The sequence below is a fragment of the Typha latifolia genome, chromosome 6 (assembly GCF_019914945.1).
Source record: "Typha latifolia isolate L0001 chromosome 6, TyphaL0001v2, whole genome shotgun sequence".
Classification (NCBI taxonomy): domain Eukaryota; kingdom Viridiplantae; phylum Streptophyta; class Magnoliopsida; order Poales; family Typhaceae; genus Typha; species Typha latifolia.
The window spans coordinates 761,506-780,954 of record NC_133091.1 but is presented as its reverse complement, the minus strand read 5'-3'; the positions used below and the strand labels follow the sequence as shown (position 1 = coordinate 780,954).

The following is a 19,449-nucleotide window of genomic DNA, read 5'->3' as shown; positions in this document are numbered from 1 at the left end:
GAAAATTCATGCTTACAATCAATGAGAAAAAGGAGATAAGGAGTAATATAGTGCCATGAATGCAATTATTCAAGTACTTTCTTGGTCTTCTACCATGTGTTGCATCAGATGACTATTATCATGTATCGCAATGGCCTTCGGAATTAATCCATTCCAACTGGTCTCACTCCATATGAATAATATATTAATTATTAGAAGCTCATGAGTTCCAAACTATCACATAACAGGATAATCAAGAGAAGCAGATCAAATGAGGCTGAAGAAGTACAGATTAAAAAATGCAACAATATTTGAATTATCATAGTACTCAAGAACGTAGTTCACGTATCAAATTTCATCCACAATAGCTCAAAAAGGTAACAAAGTTCGACAGATTGTATAGAAACTAATACTAAAATTTTACTACTGTAGGAGCAACACAAGTAAAAACATATAGCATCATAGAAGCACACCAGATCTGTTCCATTCTAGAGCTCAAACTCTTCCTCCCGCAGTGCCGCTTCTGCCGCCTCCTCCTCATCATCATCCAGCACAAAGTATTGGTTCCTCTCGACCGGCCTGAACATATAAAACATCACAAGATAAAATGCAAGCGTCGCCATCTCCTCGGCAGCCACGCTCACCCACCGGTACTTGTACGACGCGATCGTCCTAAGTGCGTACACAATAATCCTCGTAAAGTACAAGTATCCGATCACCACGATATAAAATTGGCGGAAAAGAGTGAGCTTTGCGAGATTCTTGGCTGCCTTGCCATCGGTCTTTGACGTCTCCCTGAGAGATCGGATGGACCATATGATGGGGAACAAGACCGCGCAGCAGCATGCAACGTCGATTAGGAGGAAGATCTGGTTCCACGTGACCCAGTCACGGATGAACGGTCCGTTCTCGCCAATCACGACGGAGGCGATGTTGGCGATCACTTGGAGGGGGATCACGACCATGAGCACCTTTTTCTCCTTCTCCTGGAGGAAAGGTTTCAAGAAGGACCAGCCGGTGCCGACGAGGACAATGACGGCGAAGAGGAGGACCCCCTTGAGGAGCTGGAAAACGTAGAAGAGCACGTCCCATCCGTGCGGCGTGCCGGTGACGCGGATGAAGTGCTGGTCCTCGGCGGCGCAGATCAAGTAGAGGGATCGGATCAGGATGAGGCAAGACATGAGGTGGTGGATCCGGTGGCTGTTGAGCCGGTGCTTGATCAAGGTCAGGTAGATCCAGACGCCGAAGAAGACGACATAGGTGAAGGCGAAGGTGTAGTAGATCGAAGGGACCGGAGACTGGCCGACAGAGAGGTAATCCTTCGATCCGTCGGGGTTAGAATTGTACATCTCGGTTCGGACCTCCATGGAGACTTGGGTTTGGGGGGCGCAGTTGGCAAAGAAGAGGCTGTACTCATCGGGGTGCGTGATGGGGAAGCTGTGGTTGTAGGAGGCGGAAGGGGGAGGGGAGAGGTCGGTGAAGTAGAAGAGGCGCTTCACGAAGGGGGATTCAAGGACGCACCCGGGTACGTTCTGCTGCTGCTGCTGCTCGGAGGCGTAGGCAGCTTGGAGGAGGGACTCGTCGGAGAGGAGAAAGAAGCCGAGGTGGGAGGGGTCGATGGAGAGGGAAGAGGTGACGGAGACGGAGGAGAGTGAGATGGAGACGACGCCGCGAGGGGTGAAGCCGAACTTCTCGAAGAGGATCAAGGTGCGGGAGTCGGAGGAGATGGTTAGGGTTTTGATCTCGGCGGAGGAGGGGGAGAGGTAGGAGAGGAGGATGACGAAGGGGAGGAGGAAGGAGAAGGGGGTGATCTTACCCATGGTGACCAGATCTCGGATCTGGGCGGCGGTGGTAGTGTCGGGTGGTGGTGGCAGTGGCGGCGGCGATGAGATCTGAGATGGAGAAGGAAGAGGGGTAGACTTGGGGATGCGGGTCGCTGGGATGAGCTTTTTCTTCGGCGCGTGTGGAAGATCGTGATGGGGGTTTTGGACCGTTCGATTTACTTGAGATTGGTGAAAGTGAGGTGAGGGGACTCTGATTGAAGCGATGGAGGGAGAAAGAGAAAGGGATTGTTTACTGGACTGATCTCAGCCATTCGTTAGATCTGACCATTGATCCTATCAGTTTGGTTTAAGACCGGATTATTTGCAAACCGAGTGGTAGGAACTTGCTGCGACTTTTTCAAAGCTATATATATTGTATATACAAAGGCAAATACATCAATGGCTAGTTAAAATTTATAATCTTAATACGACGGCCATAATATTTATTTTGATACTCGGTAAAAGTGATATCGATTCAAAACCACGTTACGTAAAAAAAAAATATTAGTCAAAAATATTTAATTACGTGTGCCTAACTTCTCAATGTTTATATTATACTCTTGAAGATCTTAACAGTTAGATTTTTAGATTGATAAATAATTATCTTTACTGTACAGAAGAAGCACTCTACATATTCTTTTCTTCCGTTAAGATTTCTCTCTTAAATATAATTATATATTAATTATATAATTATTTAATATAAACTTTAATTTAAATATAATTCTCTATCTCTATCTATTAAAATTTAATTTAAATCAATCTTAAACTAATAAGAGATACATGTAAATAATAAAAAAGAATCAAACAGATAAAATGTAATTAAATTTTCATCAAGTTAATTTTAAAAGACATCAATACCCTTATTTTGATATATATACATTACTCTCAGTTAAGAATATACATGTTTTTTACTTAATAAAATATTAAGATAATATAATTGTTAAAAAAAATAATGTGCAAGATTAATAATTACTTACTGAACTAATAAATCTTCCTCAAATTAATTGCGCGTCATACTAAAACACATGATTTAAAAAAAGTTCAATAAAATATCTGAATTAAAAAAAAATGAAGTAGAGTTTTTTAAAAAAAAAAATTTCCTCCACCTTTCAATAAATAAATAATCTCTAGAGAAGACCTGCTGTTATAGATAGCTTTCAACTTTGTAAGTCATGGATTCCAACGTTTGGAACAAGGCAAAAAAAAAAAGGAGCATGCCTCGAGCTTCGAATGGCTTTCTTTCTTTCTTTCTTTTGCCATCCACCACAAACTGTCGGATTTAGTCAGTCCTCAAGCCTGGTCACGGGACACTACCAATTAGCCCAATCCAAAGCCAGTCTACTCGACACCTATTTCAAGATCAATTATTTGCTAAAAAGATATTGGAGACTTCTTTTGTACCTAATCCCCTTTAGAACCTCATGCGAACGGTCGAGATTAAACTTATAGTTTCCCTAAAAGGAAGGGACAACATCGATTGCTTAGCCTACTAGATCAACCAAAACATAGAATAATCTTAGCCGATCGGATCCATTAGACTTATTTTATGAAGAAATTAAAGTTAATTAAATTATCTAATTTATATATATATATAAGGAACTTGTAATGTTGCTATCAAAGTCACTAACTCATTAAAAAAGCTCTATAGTTTTAACAAGTCTTTGCGTAGGTATTGGGTTATGAGCTCCTTTCAAATTCAAAAAGTAGATATTGATTGACCTCTTACACTTAATGCTCCTGACTACATAATCCCATACTAAGAGTAACCTTGATAAGAGAGTACCATGGGAAAGGGATAGCTCATTGGAATAACAAAGCTAGGAGTAACTAAACGCTACATTGGTAAGTGTGATGAGATGGAGAGAGATCAGAATGAGACCAAAAAAAAAACAGAAGATCATTAAGAGCATTTGTGGGGTCTTCTGCCTTAGTTTAATGATTTTTTAGATTTTTCTTTACATATACTCAATTAATATAAAATATATACCAAAAAGAATAAGAGTTTTTTTTAAAAAAATAAAAAATCTTTCTACCATTAAGGAATTTTGATCATTGGTTAGCTTTTTAGAAGAGGATAAACTATATAAACAAACAATATAGTTTAGAAAGATATGCATTTTTTGATCCTTTCTAAATTCTAAGACATCCTTTAGTACAACTCTCCCTAGTTTTCTTAGCTCATTCCTTGCTTTAAAGGAATGCCAAAGTCCCCTCCTCTTCTCCCCCCTACTAAAGACCACCATCACCACTATCAGTACCACTACCAAACCAGACACTCAAAACCCACCAAGGAGACAAGAAGACATAACATCACTTGTCTACTATGGCAAAGACTACTCCTCTACCTGACCAACTAATGGAAGAAGAGTACATAGACATGGACCTCAGTAGCTCTACCACCTTCCCGTGTCCTCCCCACCAAAGAGAGTTCGAATTCCACATGTCTTCGCCGCTCCAGAGGGAGCCCGCCGCTTCGCCGGCCGACGAGCTCTTCTACAAAGGGAAGCTCCTCCCACTGCACCTCCCCCCGCGATTGCAGATGGTGGAGAAGCTCGAGCAGAGCTTCACGACAAACACTACGCCGTTCCAATCCTGCAACGTCTCTCCCGCGACTTCTTGCTACGTGAGCGGCGAGCTGAACCCGGAGGACTACTTCTACGAGTGCGCCGAGGAGCTCGTCGTGGAGTCGCAGAAGAGGAAGAAGAAGCCGTGGTCGAAGAAGCTTACGTTCATCAAGCAATCCAGCTTGGGTCTCAAGCTCAAGGCCTCGAAGGCTTACTTCAAGTCTCTGTTCACCAAAACCGGGTGCTCTGAGGCGACGGAGTTCGCAAAGAAGAAGAACCCATTTGGGCAAATCCAGAGCAAAGACGAAGACGGTGGCGGGCAAAGGAGGTCCTTTTCGAGTGCCTTCGTGCGGCATTCGGCGACGACGTCGTGCTCCTCTTCCAACTCCTCCTCCTTCTCCAGTGCGAGCTCGAACGGGTCGAGTACCACGCCGGCGTTGAAGAGGAGTAGCAGCGCCAACTCGGAGCTGGAGAATTCGATTCAGGGGATGATAGCTTACTGCAAGAAGTCACAGCAGCAGCTGCCTTCGGTGAGGAAGAGTGTGAGTGATGTTGGCCTCTGTTTCATCTCGGCTACTAGGATTGCTGCAGAGTGTGAGAAGCCAGAGGATTTTTAGAATGCTCTCAATCTTGAGCTTTTGTTATGTTTTCATTAATGGATTAAAGCTCACACTAAGTTCCATTTCCTCTGTTAAATTCTCTTTCAGAATATAAATTTCAAGTCTCTCAACCATGAAATTAATTGGGATTCAGACACTGCAGACGCTGCAATTGTCTACCAGATTAAATCTTTAGTTGGTCACTATAACTTTAAAGCTACGAATCATCAAACAGTAGCCTGAATTGCTTTAGTTGAGTAGCCAACAAGAAGCAACTCTTAAGTGGAGGATGAGTAGGGCCACTATTGCTTGTTTCAATCAACTCGCTTGCCATCACCGCATTGCCTAGTTCCAGTAAGAGAGTTAAAATTTCTTATTTGCATGATAACTTTCTACTATGGAGTTAATTATGTCTCAGAGATACCTATATTAAAAACTAAACATTGCATTCATGGGCCAAGGAAGTATGCAACACAGCAGATATGCTTAACCACCACAGTTGATATAATATTGCACTCAAAGCTTGCATTAAAGCAATGGGGGGAAATACTAACTAACTAACTACAAATGATCAAGAACTCGATCAATCCACTCAAAGCCACGCTCATTCCTTGCCTCTAAAGTCTAAAGTATAACAAGTTAAAGGGAGTTGTCCAGGTGGAGACAAATGAACCTTAAACTAAGTGAGCATGTCAGTGAAAGATGTGACAAGATTAGATCCAAAGTGAAAAGTGTTAGCCTACCTCATTCATGATGTTGAGCACTTAGGAAGTCTAGTGGGCTTAGAACATGGAATATAAATATTAATATAGGTTTAGGTATATCTATATTATATGCCTTAATTGTTTTCTTTTGGGTTAAAGTATATGCCTTGATTACATAGTAGATGCATGTGTTATTTTCATGACATACATCTGATGTAACTTTTGTAACATTTCCTGATATCCTGGGAAAAGAACAAAGAAGGGTGCATCTTTTTATGGCAACCAAATGACTTAGATTAACCTTTGCTCCTATCCTTGCAGATCAATTATTGAATTTATGTATGCATATATATATATATATATATATATATTGATAATAGTTAGACTTAATGAGGTTAAGGTGTAATTAAACATTAAAAAGTTTGTCCACTATTAAAAAAGCCTATTTAGCCTAACTTGGCCCAGCCCAAAGCTAAGTTTCTTGGGCTTACGCCTACGAGATTTCTGTAGCCTGTTCGGCCCGCCGCACGAAAACTTCGAGAACGTGTATAATTGGAACACGTGGCTACACGACAGAAATCCCACGTGAGTCCTGTGAGTGGCTCATGCAGCTGGACTGCTGGACACGTTCTTGGCTTACGTCTTCCCACGTGGAAAGCTATTAATAAAATCTTAGAATGCGTGAAAATTAACAGTTTATAGAATCTTAGTGTAATTATTTATAATATTTTTATTTTAATTAGCGGTTAAATTATTGCATAGCGAATGTAAATATTTTAAGTTGTTAAAAAATAAATTGTGTGCGTTTACTTTTCATTTTAATAAAAAAGGAGCTTTTCCTTTTAAATTTTGTCCACTTAGTCTTCTAGATTGGAATGGGAACTGTTGGGTTTGTTGAGGCCATTAATGGCGAGGGAGGGAGAAATAGAAAAGGGAAATGGCGGTAGCCTAACGTAATCCACGTCCTTAACTTTGTTTAGCTTCAAAGTCAAACCCTTTTAACGACAAATCATAGTGAAGGCGTTGGGTGACGTACTTTCGCATCTGGTCCATATTATTTAAATGAATTAATCACCCTTAGATGCCGTAGATTGAAAAAAGATTTTTTTTTTAAAAAAAATCAAAATATAAGAGTATTTTTATAAACTGAAATAATTATCTCATTTCCTCAGGAATAGAAATAAATATGTATATAATTTCTCTAAGTCAATTATAATAACAATGAAAATTTAATGAAATAGATATTTAAAATATTATCATGGGCTTAAATAAAAATTTAATTCTATTTTAAACATAAAAAATTACATCATGTTGGATAATACTTTAGCATCAAGAAAAAAAATATTATATAGCTTTTATTTACTTATATAACACTAGGGTGTTAATAATAATAAAGAGAAAGATCGGGACCTTTTGAATAATTTCACGCCTAAAAGTAAAGCCGTTTATTGCTTAGTTGACGTTGGCATCGCAAACATCGTCCGCAAACCCGCCTGCAGGAATTTGCTACATCTCGCTAATCAGGGGCGGCCAAGTACCCGTTTCTCCTTTTGGTCAAACGTGCACCGCACCAATTAGACGATTTCACACGTCCAAGGACATGAGGAAGTTTGACTCGCATCCCCCCGTTGACGGCGACCGATCAGCTCATGCCAACTCGGTCATAATAAATCCAACCGTATATAAGCTACCTTCTTCCTCCTCCTTCCGTCTATCTAAATTCTGAAACCTTTCTACTCCTCTTTGTCTCCCATCACTTTTTTTCGTCCAAATCTTTCGATCATGGCAAGTTCTTCTAACAAACTATACCAATCCTTCTGTTTCTCTTCTGAAATCTTGGGTTTCTAATATGCGTTGCTATGTTCATGTCTCTGTTACAGGGGAAGAGCACTGAAGCCTTCAAGTATGAAGAGGTTAGGAATTGGGAACTCATCTATATTTGAATTGAATCCTTTTAAAAGCAATCTGAATAGATATTGATGAATCTTTTTGGTTTCAGGAGGTCATATCGAATTCGCGAGAACTCAAGCTCTTCACATGTAGATGGATTCCTACGAACAGAGACCCAAAAGCTCTCATCTTTCTGTGCCATGGTAGAAGAATTCTAATATGATTCCTAATAGCAACTCTTTTTTTCTTTTTCTTTCTTGTTTCTCTTTGAATCTTTTCTCAATGGTTGCTTATTTTTAGGATACGCCATGGAGTGCAGCATCTCGATGAGAGGCACTGGAACAAAACTTGCTAGTGCAGGTTATGCAGTCTATGGAATAGACTATGAAGGCCATGGGAAGTCCTCTGGATTGCAAGGATTTGTCCCAAGCTTTGATGATCTCGTGAACGATTGCTCTGATTATTTCACAAGTATATGTGGTAGGATTTATATCTAGCTCTCTCTCTCTCTCTCTCTCTCTCTCTCTCTCTCTCTCTCTCTCTATATATATATATATATATATGTATATATATATATGATCAAAATTCTGAAGATAAGAAGTTTATTCCTTTCCAGAGAGAAAAGAGAATGAAATGAAGATGAGATTTTTGTTTGGTGAGTCCATGGGAGGAGCTGTAGTCCTTCTCCTTCACAGGAAGAAGCCCAATTATTGGAATGGAGCTATTTTAGTTGCTCCAATGTGCAAGGTTGTTACTCGACCTCGATAAGATTCTCCTCTGCTTTAAATCATCCAATTTGAGAATAGTTTGTAAACAACGTATTCAGTTCTGGGTCTTCTTCAGATTGCAGATAAGATGAAACCTCATCCACTAGTCATCAATATTCTGACAAAGCTCAGTAAAATTATCCCAACGTGGAGGATAATCCCCACGCAGGACATCATCGATAGCTCGATTAAGAATCCCGAACGGCGAAAGGAGGTACGAAAAAGTCAACTTAAACTTCCCTTACACTGAATTAAATTGCAAAAAGTCTGAGGCGCATCTTTTTCAGAAGTTTAATTCTTTATCCCTTTCATAAATCCCAAAGTTTTTATAACTATTATGAATAATATTTTTTATCCCCCTACTTATCCAAACTCATTATCCTGCAGGTTAGAAACAATACTTTATGTTACAAAGGAAGGCCTCGCCTGATGACTGGCAACCAGCTTCTCATGGCTAGCCTAGACATCGAGAATAACTTAGACAAGGTGAATAAATTCTCTTATTCCACATACATATCCATCTTAATCAGATCATAGAGCACAACTTTATCTTCTACTGTATCTATATATATCAGGTGACGTTGCCATTCTTAATAGTTCATGGAGGTGATGACATAGTAACAGACCCATCAGTGAGCCAATCTCTATATGAATCAGCAAAGAGCAAAGATAAGATCTTTAAGCTGTATCCAGGGATGTGGCATGCATTGACATCAGGCGAGCCGCAAGAAAACATCGATCTCGTGTTTGCAGACATCGTCGAATGGCTCGATAAGAGAGCAGTTGAATCTGATTCCAGATTGGAGCAAGAACAGAAGTTCGAACATGATTCAAGGTTCCTTGTCTCAGTTGAGGAGAAAGCTACTAGCTAACAACCCCAACAGATGCTCATAATTGTCATTTTCTTTTTTCTTCAAATGTTATTGTCATCGAAATATTTAGATACCTACAAAGTATTTGTTTGTCGGCAGATAGAAGTTGCAAGTTAGGCCAAGTGCAAGTGGGGAAGTTGAAGATGAGGATGATGATGTGTGTGTATGTAATGGAATTTGCACGCAAGGCTTATCTTCTAGACTAATATCAGTGATGAACAAACCTACTAAAATTTTTTCATGTCAAGGTAGTGAAAATATTGAGTAATTGATAAATTCTGTTGAATATCTAACTTTGTTTATGAATTGCTAATTAATCTGAGTTGGGTTCCTTCTCTTGAAAATGAAGGATGAAGAGAAGAAAGATGGCCTCTACTCTCTAATGAGGACTTATGCTTGAGGTCTGCATTAGACCTAGATGACAAGGAATTTTCACAAACTAATCCATCGATTTATAAACTTGCCCTAATTCCCCTGTCAAAAAGGAAGGAAGATCATATAAATAGTTCCACATATTTTTTTTTTTTTTAAAGTGAACACAAATGTTAGTTTTTTCATTCAAAACCAATGATTCAATATTTTCAGCTGTCAGCAAATTGCTAAATAATAATAATAAATGTTAAATGCCTAAGTTTAAGGTAAAATTAGAATCGAACTAAATCATACAAGGATAAACTGTAATTTATCTTAAAAGACAAACAAATGGGCACCTATGAATGAAACTAGTCCACGAATGACTTCGTTTTTTCTAAAAAGAAGTCATGCCCTACACTTCCAGTTAGTATTTAACTTAATGCCCCTTTCCTTCTAGACATCACCAGTGTCTGAAACGGACATTAAGCCTCCCAATAAGTCGAACCAAAAGTCAATTCATTGTACATTTCTTTGCCTCCAATGCAAGCTGTTCTTCCCTTCCTATCCTTTTCAGTTCTGTTGGTCAGTAACTAAACCAATTTAATACCCACAACTTTTATCTTCTTTACTTTGTCTCTACTTTCTTGATCATATGGATGCAAAGAAAATTGGGGCCTTTGAAAAATGACTGAGAGATAACAATTTAGATCATCATTGACTACTTTAGAATGTTATTAATCACGAGTAATTTGATAAATAGAAATTTGTATTGAATGCCTGTACTAATCAATGAGAAGCTGTTGAATTGATGCTGATTTGAACCTAGATTAACTAGAAATCTATTGCAAAATACTCCTCCTTATTTTATGTTTGAATAGTTAAATACCTCCTCATACGACACGCTTAATTCTACAATTGAAAACATATACAAAAAATATATATAGTTAACGATAACTCTCTTCTAAACAATAGATAAAAAATGAGTATATATATATATACCACTATTCGAATTGGATAATTCTTCAAACAAACTAGTCAGTAACCTAACAGATGAAATAACAAAAAATTTCTATATATACAGTCAAGAATAAGGGTATTTTTAGCTTATTGGTTCAATTAATAGAGTTTTAGCGGTTAGGTGGGTTTGAAAGATATTGATGTAAGAAATAAGACAAATACTTCAATGCACATTTAAAAATTATAATCTTAATCCAACGGCTATAATAGCCAGTTTTCATACCCGGTACCGGTTTTCCGGTACCGGTTCCAAAACCACATTACATAAGAAAAATAGTATATCAGTTAAGAAGATTAATTACGTGTGCCTAACTTTTCAATTTTCTTGTTATACCCTTGAAGATCTTAACCATTAGATCTTCATCAAAGTGATTGATAAGTACGGAAGAAGCGCTCTACACGTTTTTTCCGTTAAGATTTCTCTCTTAAATATAATTATGCCTTAATTATAGGAGATATCATTTAATATTAAATAATTTAAATTTGATTGTTTGGAGATAAACTTTAATTTAAATATAATTATCTATCTCTATCTATTAAAATTTAATTTAAATCAATCTTAAACTAATGGGAGATATATGTAAATAATAAAAAATAATTAAAAAGATAAAATGTAATTAAAATTTCATCAAGTTAATTATAAAAGACATCAATACCCTTATTTTAATATATATACATTACTCTCAGTTAATGATATATATGTCTTTTACTTAATAAAATATTAAGATAATATAATTGTTAAAAAATAATGTGCAAGATTATATATCTAAAAAAAATTACCGGCTAAACCGGTAATATCTTTCATTCCTATTATACCCTTAAAGATCTTAACCGTTAGATCTTCATCAAATTGATTGATAAAGAATTAATTCGATTGCACGGAAGAAACCCTCAATAAATAAAGAGTTTTAATGGATATCCATATAAAATATATACAAATAATAGATTTTATAAAAGGAGATGAATCAAAGAATAATTAATTAACTTAGTAATGCTGATTATATTGCCCGAATTATAAGCCGTATACAAGGGATCCAGGCTTTCACTTGCTATAAAATGGAGACCACTTTCTTTATATAAACATAGCTTCTCTTGGCATACTATTATTATCCCCGTAACTCTTTCCTCTCCCCTCATCTCCACCAGACCTCTTCAAAAATTCTCTCCGAGCTCTGATCATGGTAATGTCCAAGAACACTCTCCTCTCTTCATGGTTTAATCTTATTAGTTTATGCTATTTTCTTTTCAGGAGCAAGACCTTGGAAGTATAAGATATGAGGAGGTCAGTGTCCACTAACCTATCTATTTTCGGCTATTCCTTTTCTTATTCAGGATATAAGTTAAGTTTCTTATTCACGTTTATATTCTCAGGAGTTCATCACCAACTCTCGTGGTGTGAAGCAATTCACGTGCAGATGGCTACCAGAAAAGATGGAACCAAAAGCTTTGATCTTTATCTGCCATGGTATAGTAATTAACTTTATCCCTCAACAAGTGAATAATCTGTTGGATATGAGTACTTATTCTTTTCATGGTTGTGTTATCCAGGTTATGCAGTGGAATGCAGCATAACTATGAAAGGTATAATGTTAAGATAGTTTTCTGAGTTCTTTATCTGCAATCTGAATATGGATAAAAGAAGGTTGAATAAAATTCGATTTAGGCACCGGAACTCGATTAGCGAAGGCTGGTTATGCTGTTCATGGAATAGACTATGAAGGCCATGGGAAATCTTCTGGATTACAAGGATACATATCAAACTTTGATAACCTTGTTGGTGACTGTTCCGATCATTTTATGAGTATTTGCGGTATAAACTCAATGAGCATAAACTTTTTTTTTTTTACTCATATTATTTCAAAAAAAAGTTTAAGTCTAAATTTTGATCTTTGGAAATTGAATAGAGAAGCCAGAGAATAAGAAGAAACAAAGATATCTCCTTGGAGAATCCATGGGAGGAGCTGTTATTCTTCTCCTCCATAGGAAGGAGTCAACCTATTGGAATGGTGCAGTTCTTGTGGCCCCAATGTGCAAGGTCTTGGATAAATTTTTTATTTATTTTAATGACTATTCTATTTGTTTGTCTTTATCCTAAGTGTGTAAAGAATTTCTGACGAGTATATTTTAGCCATTTAAATAATCTCTGCTTTTATATATACATTGTAAATATTAGAAATTTTTATAATTTAAATCCTATATTTTATTTATTTTATGATTCATATCTTATTTACGACGATTTTGTAACCCGACATTTTATTTTCTCCTATAATTCATATTTAATATTATTTTAACTAAGTAATATTGACTAAATTATTAAAATATCCTCACCATACTCTCTCATTTTCTATATCTTTTCACCATCTTTTCTACATATTTTTTCCACTGTCGTTACGGGCCATCTTTCCTCAAAAAGTACCAGAGCAATTTAGGTGTTTTTAGGTGTTTTTAAAATATTTTATATATTATAATAAAATATTTCTTTTTAGCACCATCTAAGTTAATTCAACGTGTTAAATAAGAGTGCTTGGGTTACAAAATCCTTAAACATTACGTGTGAACCATAAAATAAATAAAATATAAGGTGCAATATATAAAAATAGCTAAATTTTATTAAAAATTTTTTTATAACTATATATAAAAAAAGTGATAATTTAAGAGGTTATGTACAATTAATCATATATTTTACTATGTTTTTTTTTAATTTCAGATTGTTGATGATATGAAGCCTCATCCAATAGCGATTAGCATTTTGAAGAAATTAACTGCTGTCATACCCAAGTGGAAATTGGTACCTTCACAAGATATAATTGACATGTCATATAAAAATCCAGAGAAGAGAAAGGAGGTAATAATTTAATGTTAATATATATATATATATATATATATATATATATGTGGGTTTTTTTTTCGTTGTTTTGATGGAGTGAGTATATTTGGTAGATTCGATCGAATAAATATTGTTACAAAGGAGCGACAAGATTGATGACTGGTAAAGAGCTTCTCCGGGTTAGTTTAGACATTGAGAATAATTTAAACCAGGTAAATTTCTCGTCATTTTAACTCTCTATTTTTTTTTAATTCTTAAAGTACTTTGTTGGGAGATAAATAAATATTATCTGCCTCGTAAATAGGGCAGATTGATTGGAGTTCGTTCACAATGCTCTAAAAGTATTTGCGATTGTTACGAATTACGTTCAATTATTGCTTCGAATAATATCTCTAGCTTTCTCCGTGGAGGTTTCGTTGCCATTCTTGATCGTTCATGGCGAAGACGACAAAGTCACGGATCCATCGGTGAGCAAGCTGCTCTATGAGTCGGCCTCCAGCGAGGACAAGGCCTTCAAGCTGTACCCCGGAATGTGGCACGCCCTCACCTCCGGCGAGCCGCCGGAGAACATCAACCTCGTGTTCCGCGACATCGTCGCATGGCTCGACGACCGGACCGCGGCCGGAGACCAGAGGTCGGAGAAGGAGCAGAAAGCAAAGCGTGACGACATGTCTGAGAAGGTTGAGCTTATTTGAGGTCTTTATGGTTAGAGTTGGTGCCTGTGATGAATTCGAAGGTTCATAATTATCACGAGGAACAAATTGTTTCATTAACTTATTTAACTTGTTAGTGATGAAGGTTTATGCGAAGTTGACTAGGATGCCCTGAAGATGTTTGTGTAAATGCCTATGTGTGCAATATTGGAAACGCTACCCATTATGGCTTTACTTGCAAATAATAATAATAATAATAATAATGCAAGGTTTATGTGAGAAAAAAAAATAAAAGATGGTATGATTTGGTTGAACAACTTGGATACATTTTATGCTTCCGATGTAGATAAACCTTATCTTTGTTTATATGACCTCCATGTTCATGTTACATAGCATTACCATTACAAGAATATTGCATGTACTTTGCTGCAGTTTACTGTATCTTTGTGCTCCTTTAGCAAGAAAACAGGGGGAAAAAACATTAATTTGTTCAACATTTGGAAGAGAAAAGAAGGGGAAAAAAAATAAACAATCTAACAACATCAAGGCCAAAGTCTGTTACTTCTCAATAGATTACTTGAGATAGACGGTGACTCTGAGAACTTTGTTCAAGCTCTCGTCTCCGCCGCCTGCATCATTTGAATCAATGGCTTTGATGATAGCAAAGCCATTTGCACCATCATACTTCCCTGTGCCACCGACGACGGCGATGTGAGACTCGGCGAGATTGAGCTCGTGGACGCCAAAGAATCTGAGACTATCCTCCGACTTGCCATCGCTAAAGGTAGACTTCATGGCCACCATATGACTACTACTACTACCACTACTATTCTGTGAGCTAGTTATATATATCCCTTGCACCTTACCTATTAGTGGCAATCCAAACTCTTGTATGCCTTTGAACTCTTCATCAATAATGGTCACAGTCCCTGCCTCTAATGCTTGTAGATTCGTTAGCATTGGCAACCAACTACTATGAGGACTAGTAGTTTGGCTAGGACTAAAGGTTGGATTGGATTTATCTAATGGATTTCCATTTTTAGGGGAGAAGAGGTCCATGGGCTTTGGTGGGAGAACCGGCACACCAGCCCCGTTCACCGGCGCCGACGACCGGTGTTTGCTCTGCACGACATCGTTCATGAAGAAGGTGAGCATTTGCTCGGATTCATCGTTCAACGGTGGTGGGCTTTGACTCAGAGGCCTTGCAGAGGTTGATGTGCTAATTGTGAGGAGGATTGAGAGAAGAAGACAGGCTAAGTTGGCTATGTGGGCATGTGTTAATCTTTCCATTTTGAGGAGGATTTCATGAACAAGTTAGTTGATTGTGTTTTATATAGCATTTGTAGTAGGGGTTTAGGTGATCAAGATTTTTAATCACAATGGAGTGGGTCAGAATTGGCTACTGTATCTCTAGGATTTGCTAGCCCAACAACTCCATTCAATGATCACTTCATTCTCCTGGACTCAATTGTCTTGTACTGAAATGGAATGAGGAAGTGACATAAATATGAGAAGCCATCACTGGAGACCAAGATGTTTAGAAACTAAGCAGCACTACTGCAACTGCACAGGGTTATTATGATCTTGAATGCTTAGAGTACAAGTAAAACTTCCTGTCTCTTGCCTTCCAAGGAATGATACAATTGAAAGCCAGTGTATAATATAATGGGATTTATTCAACTACCATAAGATCTTTCACTGAGTCATATTCATCCAAAAAACGGGTATATAATTAATAATTATGCTTCAGAAAAAAAGAAAAAAAAGGAACATATAACAGGTGGTTGGAAAGGATTAAATGCTTTCATGTGGGTGGATGTCCAAATCATCGTTTACAATACGACTCTAGAATTCATGGAAATTTGATTGCTTTCTGTCACAATTTGGTAGGCAGAAGAAAGAAAAATATATCTTAGTCAGATTCCTTTTTGCTTGAAGTTGAACCATCCATGCAAGTGCCTCCAAAATCAGAAGTGATAGGAAAGTATTAGTAGTAAAGTTCATGATTGGATTCCATTTCTTATTTGTTGTACAATTTCCACTACGAAACTAAAGCCAAGTAGTCATTGATATGCATGGATTGCAGGGGGAAAGATACTAAGAAAGAGAAGGCTAATTAGGCTACTACTAAGACTAAATGCTGAGAAGAACAATAGTACTACTACTCTAGCTTCCCCTTTCTCCAGACATAAAGACATCGGTGCTCTTCTCGTAACATCATATTGAACACAAATGCAACTAGCAGATGGTAGTTCTGATCAGAAGACTGCCGATGAGCGTGGCGGCGACGGCCAGAACTGAGCATTCTTCACCTTTGATATGCTATTCAGCACGCCTAATGGCGTCACGTCTCCGACCACCGTCACCTTCTTCGCCGCAAAGTCTATGTCAAAGGATGCAACTCCTACATCAACAACAACAATCAAATCTTTTCACTAAGTAGTACAGGCTTGTTTAGTAGTAGTAGTAAGTTCTAAAAACCTCACCTTCCATCTTGGAGAGGTGCTTCCTCACTTTTCCTTCACAACCTTTACAATGCAAAGACACCCTCAAAATCACAACCTAATAAGAAATTCAGCCATAGTTGTGATTTGTTTCAGTCTCAACACAACATAACTAGAAGAAGTTGATCTAAAAATTTCTAACCTGATCTTGTTTAGTGGAGGTTGATGGCCTTGAAACACTTGGTTCTTCTCTCTTAGTAATCTCAAGACCAGCAGGCTTAATCTGGACGAGAGGAGGGGGAGCTTCCAGATCCGGAAACACATCAAAGAAGGCTCCATCATTCAACAAGTACCTTGAAGAACCTGGAGGACTGAAAAGATCCAGTGGCTTGTCTAAGCTCATCCTACTCTTTTGCTTGTAGGACTTTGGCCTTGTGGGTGCTTGAGAGTGTGTGTTCATAATAGTCTTTGCTCTTCTTGGGTCTCTCAGATGAGGTGTGTGGCGGTCGAGGGCTCTTCCGGTCGTTGGCCGGACAATTGATCGCCGGTCGATGCTCGTGCAGACCGCAGCCGATGCCGGAGAGACGCAGGAGAAGTTAACACCTTTCATATCCTTGAAGAGCAAAGAAGCCATATTGTAGTGAGAAGTACTAGCATTGGTTATACAGAGAGAAAGAGAGAGAGAAAGGAACTTCTAATGAGAGTGCACTATAATGCCCTTATAAGCTTGGGGAAAGAGGGATACTGAATGAATTGGATTGGATGACATGAGGTGACTGTAAGATAACTTTCACCAGGATTATCATTCAATTATACTACTTAATTAGGTAAGATAGCTAATATACCACCCTTTCATACTTTAAACATTGAATAAGATTCACTGGTCTTCATTACAATTTGATTAAGAGAGGATAACAGCAAGGACAAAGGAACCTATAAGCTTGTTCTCAAAGATCCTTTTGCAACATGGAATGTAGAACTTTCCTGCAGTCTGCCAATCAAGGTCTGCCAAGCACCCAAATTTACAAAATCCTTGTAGTTGAGATCTTACAAAATCCTAATTGAGAATAATAAAGGTAATCATTAGGGGATAAAATTATCCTTAATGACCAGATAAACAAAGGCAGAGTCTTGCTTTTGGCTGCAAGGCTGCTATAATTACTAGTTGCAACAAGTCTGTTTCTCTGACACAATCAAATGCTATCATTAATCTCATTATCCTCATATAATGGGTGTGGCCCTCACTGCTTAACTTCCCAATTTAATGAGGGCATTGATAGCTTCATCAAGCTGTCTGTGCGACATTGCGCTTGACCTATTCCCCACCAGTGCTAATTACTGTGCCACTGGTAACTGGATAAATAGAAATCTGTCATGTTTATATCTTTTCTGCTTTCTTTTTGGGTCTTTTCTTTGCATGTCACCACCTACACTTAGTCAATATCTGGGTCTTTTAATATTATACTTTCCCTAATTATGTCCTTATAAGTCATTCTTTTGGAGATTTGGTGAGAAGTTCTTGTTAAAAGGTATATTTCAATAATTGAAAAGAGAAGAGGGTGTGAAAGCAACTGGCTTATTTCAGAATCTGAAATGAATACAGATTTTTGGATCTTGAATTGGCCTTCTCTCTGCTTGTGTAGCATTCTGATGTCCTTTTGCAGTCTGATATAAATGTAAGAATATTTATATCCTAGAGGCCAGATTGTAAGAACAGTTAAAGAAAAAAAAAGTGTGCTTTTGTCTGTTTGATTTGAATTAATTAAAGATTAGTGGAGGCCATTCTATGACTTACAAAGCTGGCCAGATCTTAACTTTCTCATACAAATGCTTCAGTTAATGTTAAATAAATTGCAGGTGGTTGCACATTGTACAATGCTCAGATTCACGTGATTACGAATTCTAGCTGCCCAAAATCCAAGACAAGATTAAATTAATATGGATTAGAGCTGGGCGTGCGTCTGGGTTACTATCTCCAGAGAATCTCTAGTGTTAAGAGTTCTGATATTAAGAGAGTTGCAGCAACTGATAGGAAATTTCATAGATAATTAATTTGGTTTCAAGGTTTTATCTATAGCTTGGTATGTTCTTTTTGCATATAATTATGTGAAGTCGTAGAAGAGAATAATTGTTAAGTATGGCAAGATGCTACAAAGTGAAAGATGGATTTGAGCAGAGGGATGGGTGGAATTCTATTAGATAGAGAGGAAGGTGCAGGAGGAGGAAGAAAGTTGGAGACTTTCTAGTTTCCATTATCTTTGACAACATCCACAACAATAGAATCAGATTCTTCCTTCAAACCTCCTTTTCCCTTCTCTTTTTACCACCTCCTCACAGGTGAGGAGTCCCATCACCAGATTCCTCATCTAGATGAGCTTTTACAATTGCTTGTCTGGACCTATTGATCACAGGTAGGTAAGGGTTATTTTTGTCTCAAAAGAGCATAAGTTACCATAAAATCTCACCATTTATCACTTTTTTATTACTGGAAAAAACTTTATACTAATTTCGCGCATTAAAAAGGGTGTTCCGGACTTCCAGTGTACAAGGTTCAGCCAATGGCGGCCGCAAAGAGAAAGATGCATGTAGTCTTCCTCCTTATCTGGATGTTATCTTTAAAACCTGATAACAGGACAGATTTCATTTAGACATTAAATCTATACTTTATTAGTATTTTATGGAGGCTAATCATGTTGTTGTCACTGTACTGCTTAATTATAATGATGAGATCAAAGCATGCTAATGAGATAAGTACCAGACTAGAAGTGGTGCAGTGTCATTGTTCCTTATTAATTATGAGCTCCATCTAGCTTTTCTGAGAGAAGTTTTTCAATACATCCTAGTTGCAATTTTTTTTCTCAAAAAAAAGATCTTTTGTTTATCTTTGCTTAGTCAAAAGAAGATTATATTTTTAGCTGGTATATGATTCTGTGCTTTAAATCAGTGCAACAATTTC

General features: G+C 37.5%; 6 protein-coding genes across 7 annotated transcripts; 3 read left to right on the top strand and 3 right to left on the bottom strand.

Annotated features, from left to right (window-relative positions):
• Nucleotides 1–271: 271 nt before the first annotated feature.
• On the bottom strand, nt 272–2,017 carry LOC140790817 (protein CANDIDATE G-PROTEIN COUPLED RECEPTOR 7-like). Its single transcript, XM_073141098.1, has one exon. The coding sequence runs from the start codon at nt 1,797–1,799 to the stop codon at nt 468–470; it is 1,332 nt and encodes a 443-aa protein (XP_072997199.1). The 5' UTR covers nt 1,800–2,017; the 3' UTR covers nt 272–467.
• Nucleotides 2,018–3,942: 1,925 nt separating this feature from the next.
• LOC140791001 (probable membrane-associated kinase regulator 4) lies at nt 3,943–5,062 on the top strand. Its single transcript, XM_073141343.1, has one exon. It carries the CDS (start codon nt 4,126–4,128, stop codon nt 4,981–4,983), a length of 858 nt encoding a protein of 285 aa, XP_072997444.1. The 5' UTR covers nt 3,943–4,125; the 3' UTR covers nt 4,984–5,062.
• A 2,316-nt stretch (nt 5,063–7,378) lies between these two features.
• LOC140790170 (caffeoylshikimate esterase-like) lies at nt 7,379–9,439 on the top strand. Its single transcript, XM_073140125.1, has 8 exons — nt 7,379–7,454; nt 7,550–7,582; nt 7,669–7,762; nt 7,860–8,039; nt 8,176–8,306; nt 8,403–8,540; nt 8,714–8,812; nt 8,902–9,439. The coding sequence occupies exons 1-8, from the start codon at nt 7,452–7,454 to the stop codon at nt 9,196–9,198; spliced, it is 975 nt and encodes a 324-aa protein (XP_072996226.1). The 5' UTR covers nt 7,379–7,451; the 3' UTR covers nt 9,199–9,439.
• A 2,152-nt stretch (nt 9,440–11,591) lies between these two features.
• On the top strand, nt 11,592–14,366 carry LOC140790972 (caffeoylshikimate esterase-like). The gene is made up of 9 exons (XM_073141302.1): nt 11,592–11,750; nt 11,819–11,851; nt 11,941–12,034; nt 12,118–12,150; nt 12,233–12,379; nt 12,474–12,604; nt 13,277–13,414; nt 13,510–13,608; nt 13,807–14,366. Exons 1-9 carry the CDS (start codon nt 11,748–11,750, stop codon nt 14,089–14,091), a joined length of 963 nt encoding a protein of 320 aa, XP_072997403.1. The 5' UTR covers nt 11,592–11,747; the 3' UTR covers nt 14,092–14,366.
• Nucleotides 14,367–14,622: 256 nt separating this feature from the next.
• On the bottom strand, nt 14,623–15,204 carry LOC140790467 (dirigent protein 25-like). The gene has a single exon (XM_073140582.1). The coding sequence runs from the start codon at nt 15,202–15,204 to the stop codon at nt 14,623–14,625; it is 582 nt and encodes a 193-aa protein (XP_072996683.1).
• An 832-nt stretch (nt 15,205–16,036) lies between these two features.
• LOC140790044 (protein SODIUM POTASSIUM ROOT DEFECTIVE 2-like) lies at nt 16,037–17,310 on the bottom strand. Of its 2 annotated transcripts, none has more exons than XM_073139951.1 (3): nt 16,696–17,310; nt 16,536–16,611; nt 16,037–16,453 (listed from the first exon to the last, which is right to left on the bottom strand). In XM_073139951.1, the coding sequence occupies exons 1-3, from the start codon at nt 17,125–17,127 to the stop codon at nt 16,308–16,310; spliced, it is 654 nt and encodes a 217-aa protein (XP_072996052.1). In that variant the 5' UTR covers nt 17,128–17,310; the 3' UTR covers nt 16,037–16,307. The 2 variants fall into 2 exon arrangements, with proteins under 2 accessions (XP_072996052.1, XP_072996053.1); XM_073139952.1 differs by having other exon boundaries at nt 16,037–16,432; nt 16,696–17,195.
• Nucleotides 17,311–19,449: the final 2,139 nt, after the last annotated feature.

Coding starts and splice junctions, on each gene's coding strand:
- LOC140791001 (XM_073141343.1), top strand. CDS start 4,126: ATGGCAAAGACTACTCCTCTACCTGACCAACTAATGGAAGAAGAGTAC.
- LOC140790972 (XM_073141302.1), top strand. Junction 12,035..12,117: donor TTTGATCTTTATCTGCCATG/GTATAGTAATTA, acceptor TGTGTTATCCAG/GTTATGCAGTGGAATGCAGC. Junction 12,151..12,232: donor ATGCAGCATAACTATGAAAG/GTATAATGTTAA, acceptor AATTCGATTTAG/GCACCGGAACTCGATTAGCG.
- LOC140790170 (XM_073140125.1), top strand. Junction 8,307..8,402: donor TAGTTGCTCCAATGTGCAAG/GTTGTTACTCGA, acceptor GGTCTTCTTCAG/ATTGCAGATAAGATGAAACC. Junction 8,541..8,713: donor ATCCCGAACGGCGAAAGGAG/GTACGAAAAAGT, acceptor ATTATCCTGCAG/GTTAGAAACAATACTTTATG.
- LOC140790817 (XM_073141098.1), bottom strand. CDS start 1,799: ATGGGTAAGATCACCCCCTTCTCCTTCCTCCTCCCCTTCGTCATCCTC.
- LOC140790467 (XM_073140582.1), bottom strand. CDS start 15,204: ATGCTCACCTTCTTCATGAACGATGTCGTGCAGAGCAAACACCGGTCG.
- LOC140790044 (XM_073139951.1), bottom strand. CDS start 17,127: ATGGCTTCTTTGCTCTTCAAGGATATGAAAGGTGTTAACTTCTCCTGC. Junction 16,612..16,695: donor CCTCCACTAAACAAGATCAG/GTTAGAAATTTT, acceptor ATTTCTTATTAG/GTTGTGATTTTGAGGGTGTC. Junction 16,454..16,535: donor GCACCTCTCCAAGATGGAAG/GTGAGGTTTTTA, acceptor TTGTTGATGTAG/GAGTTGCATCCTTTGACATA.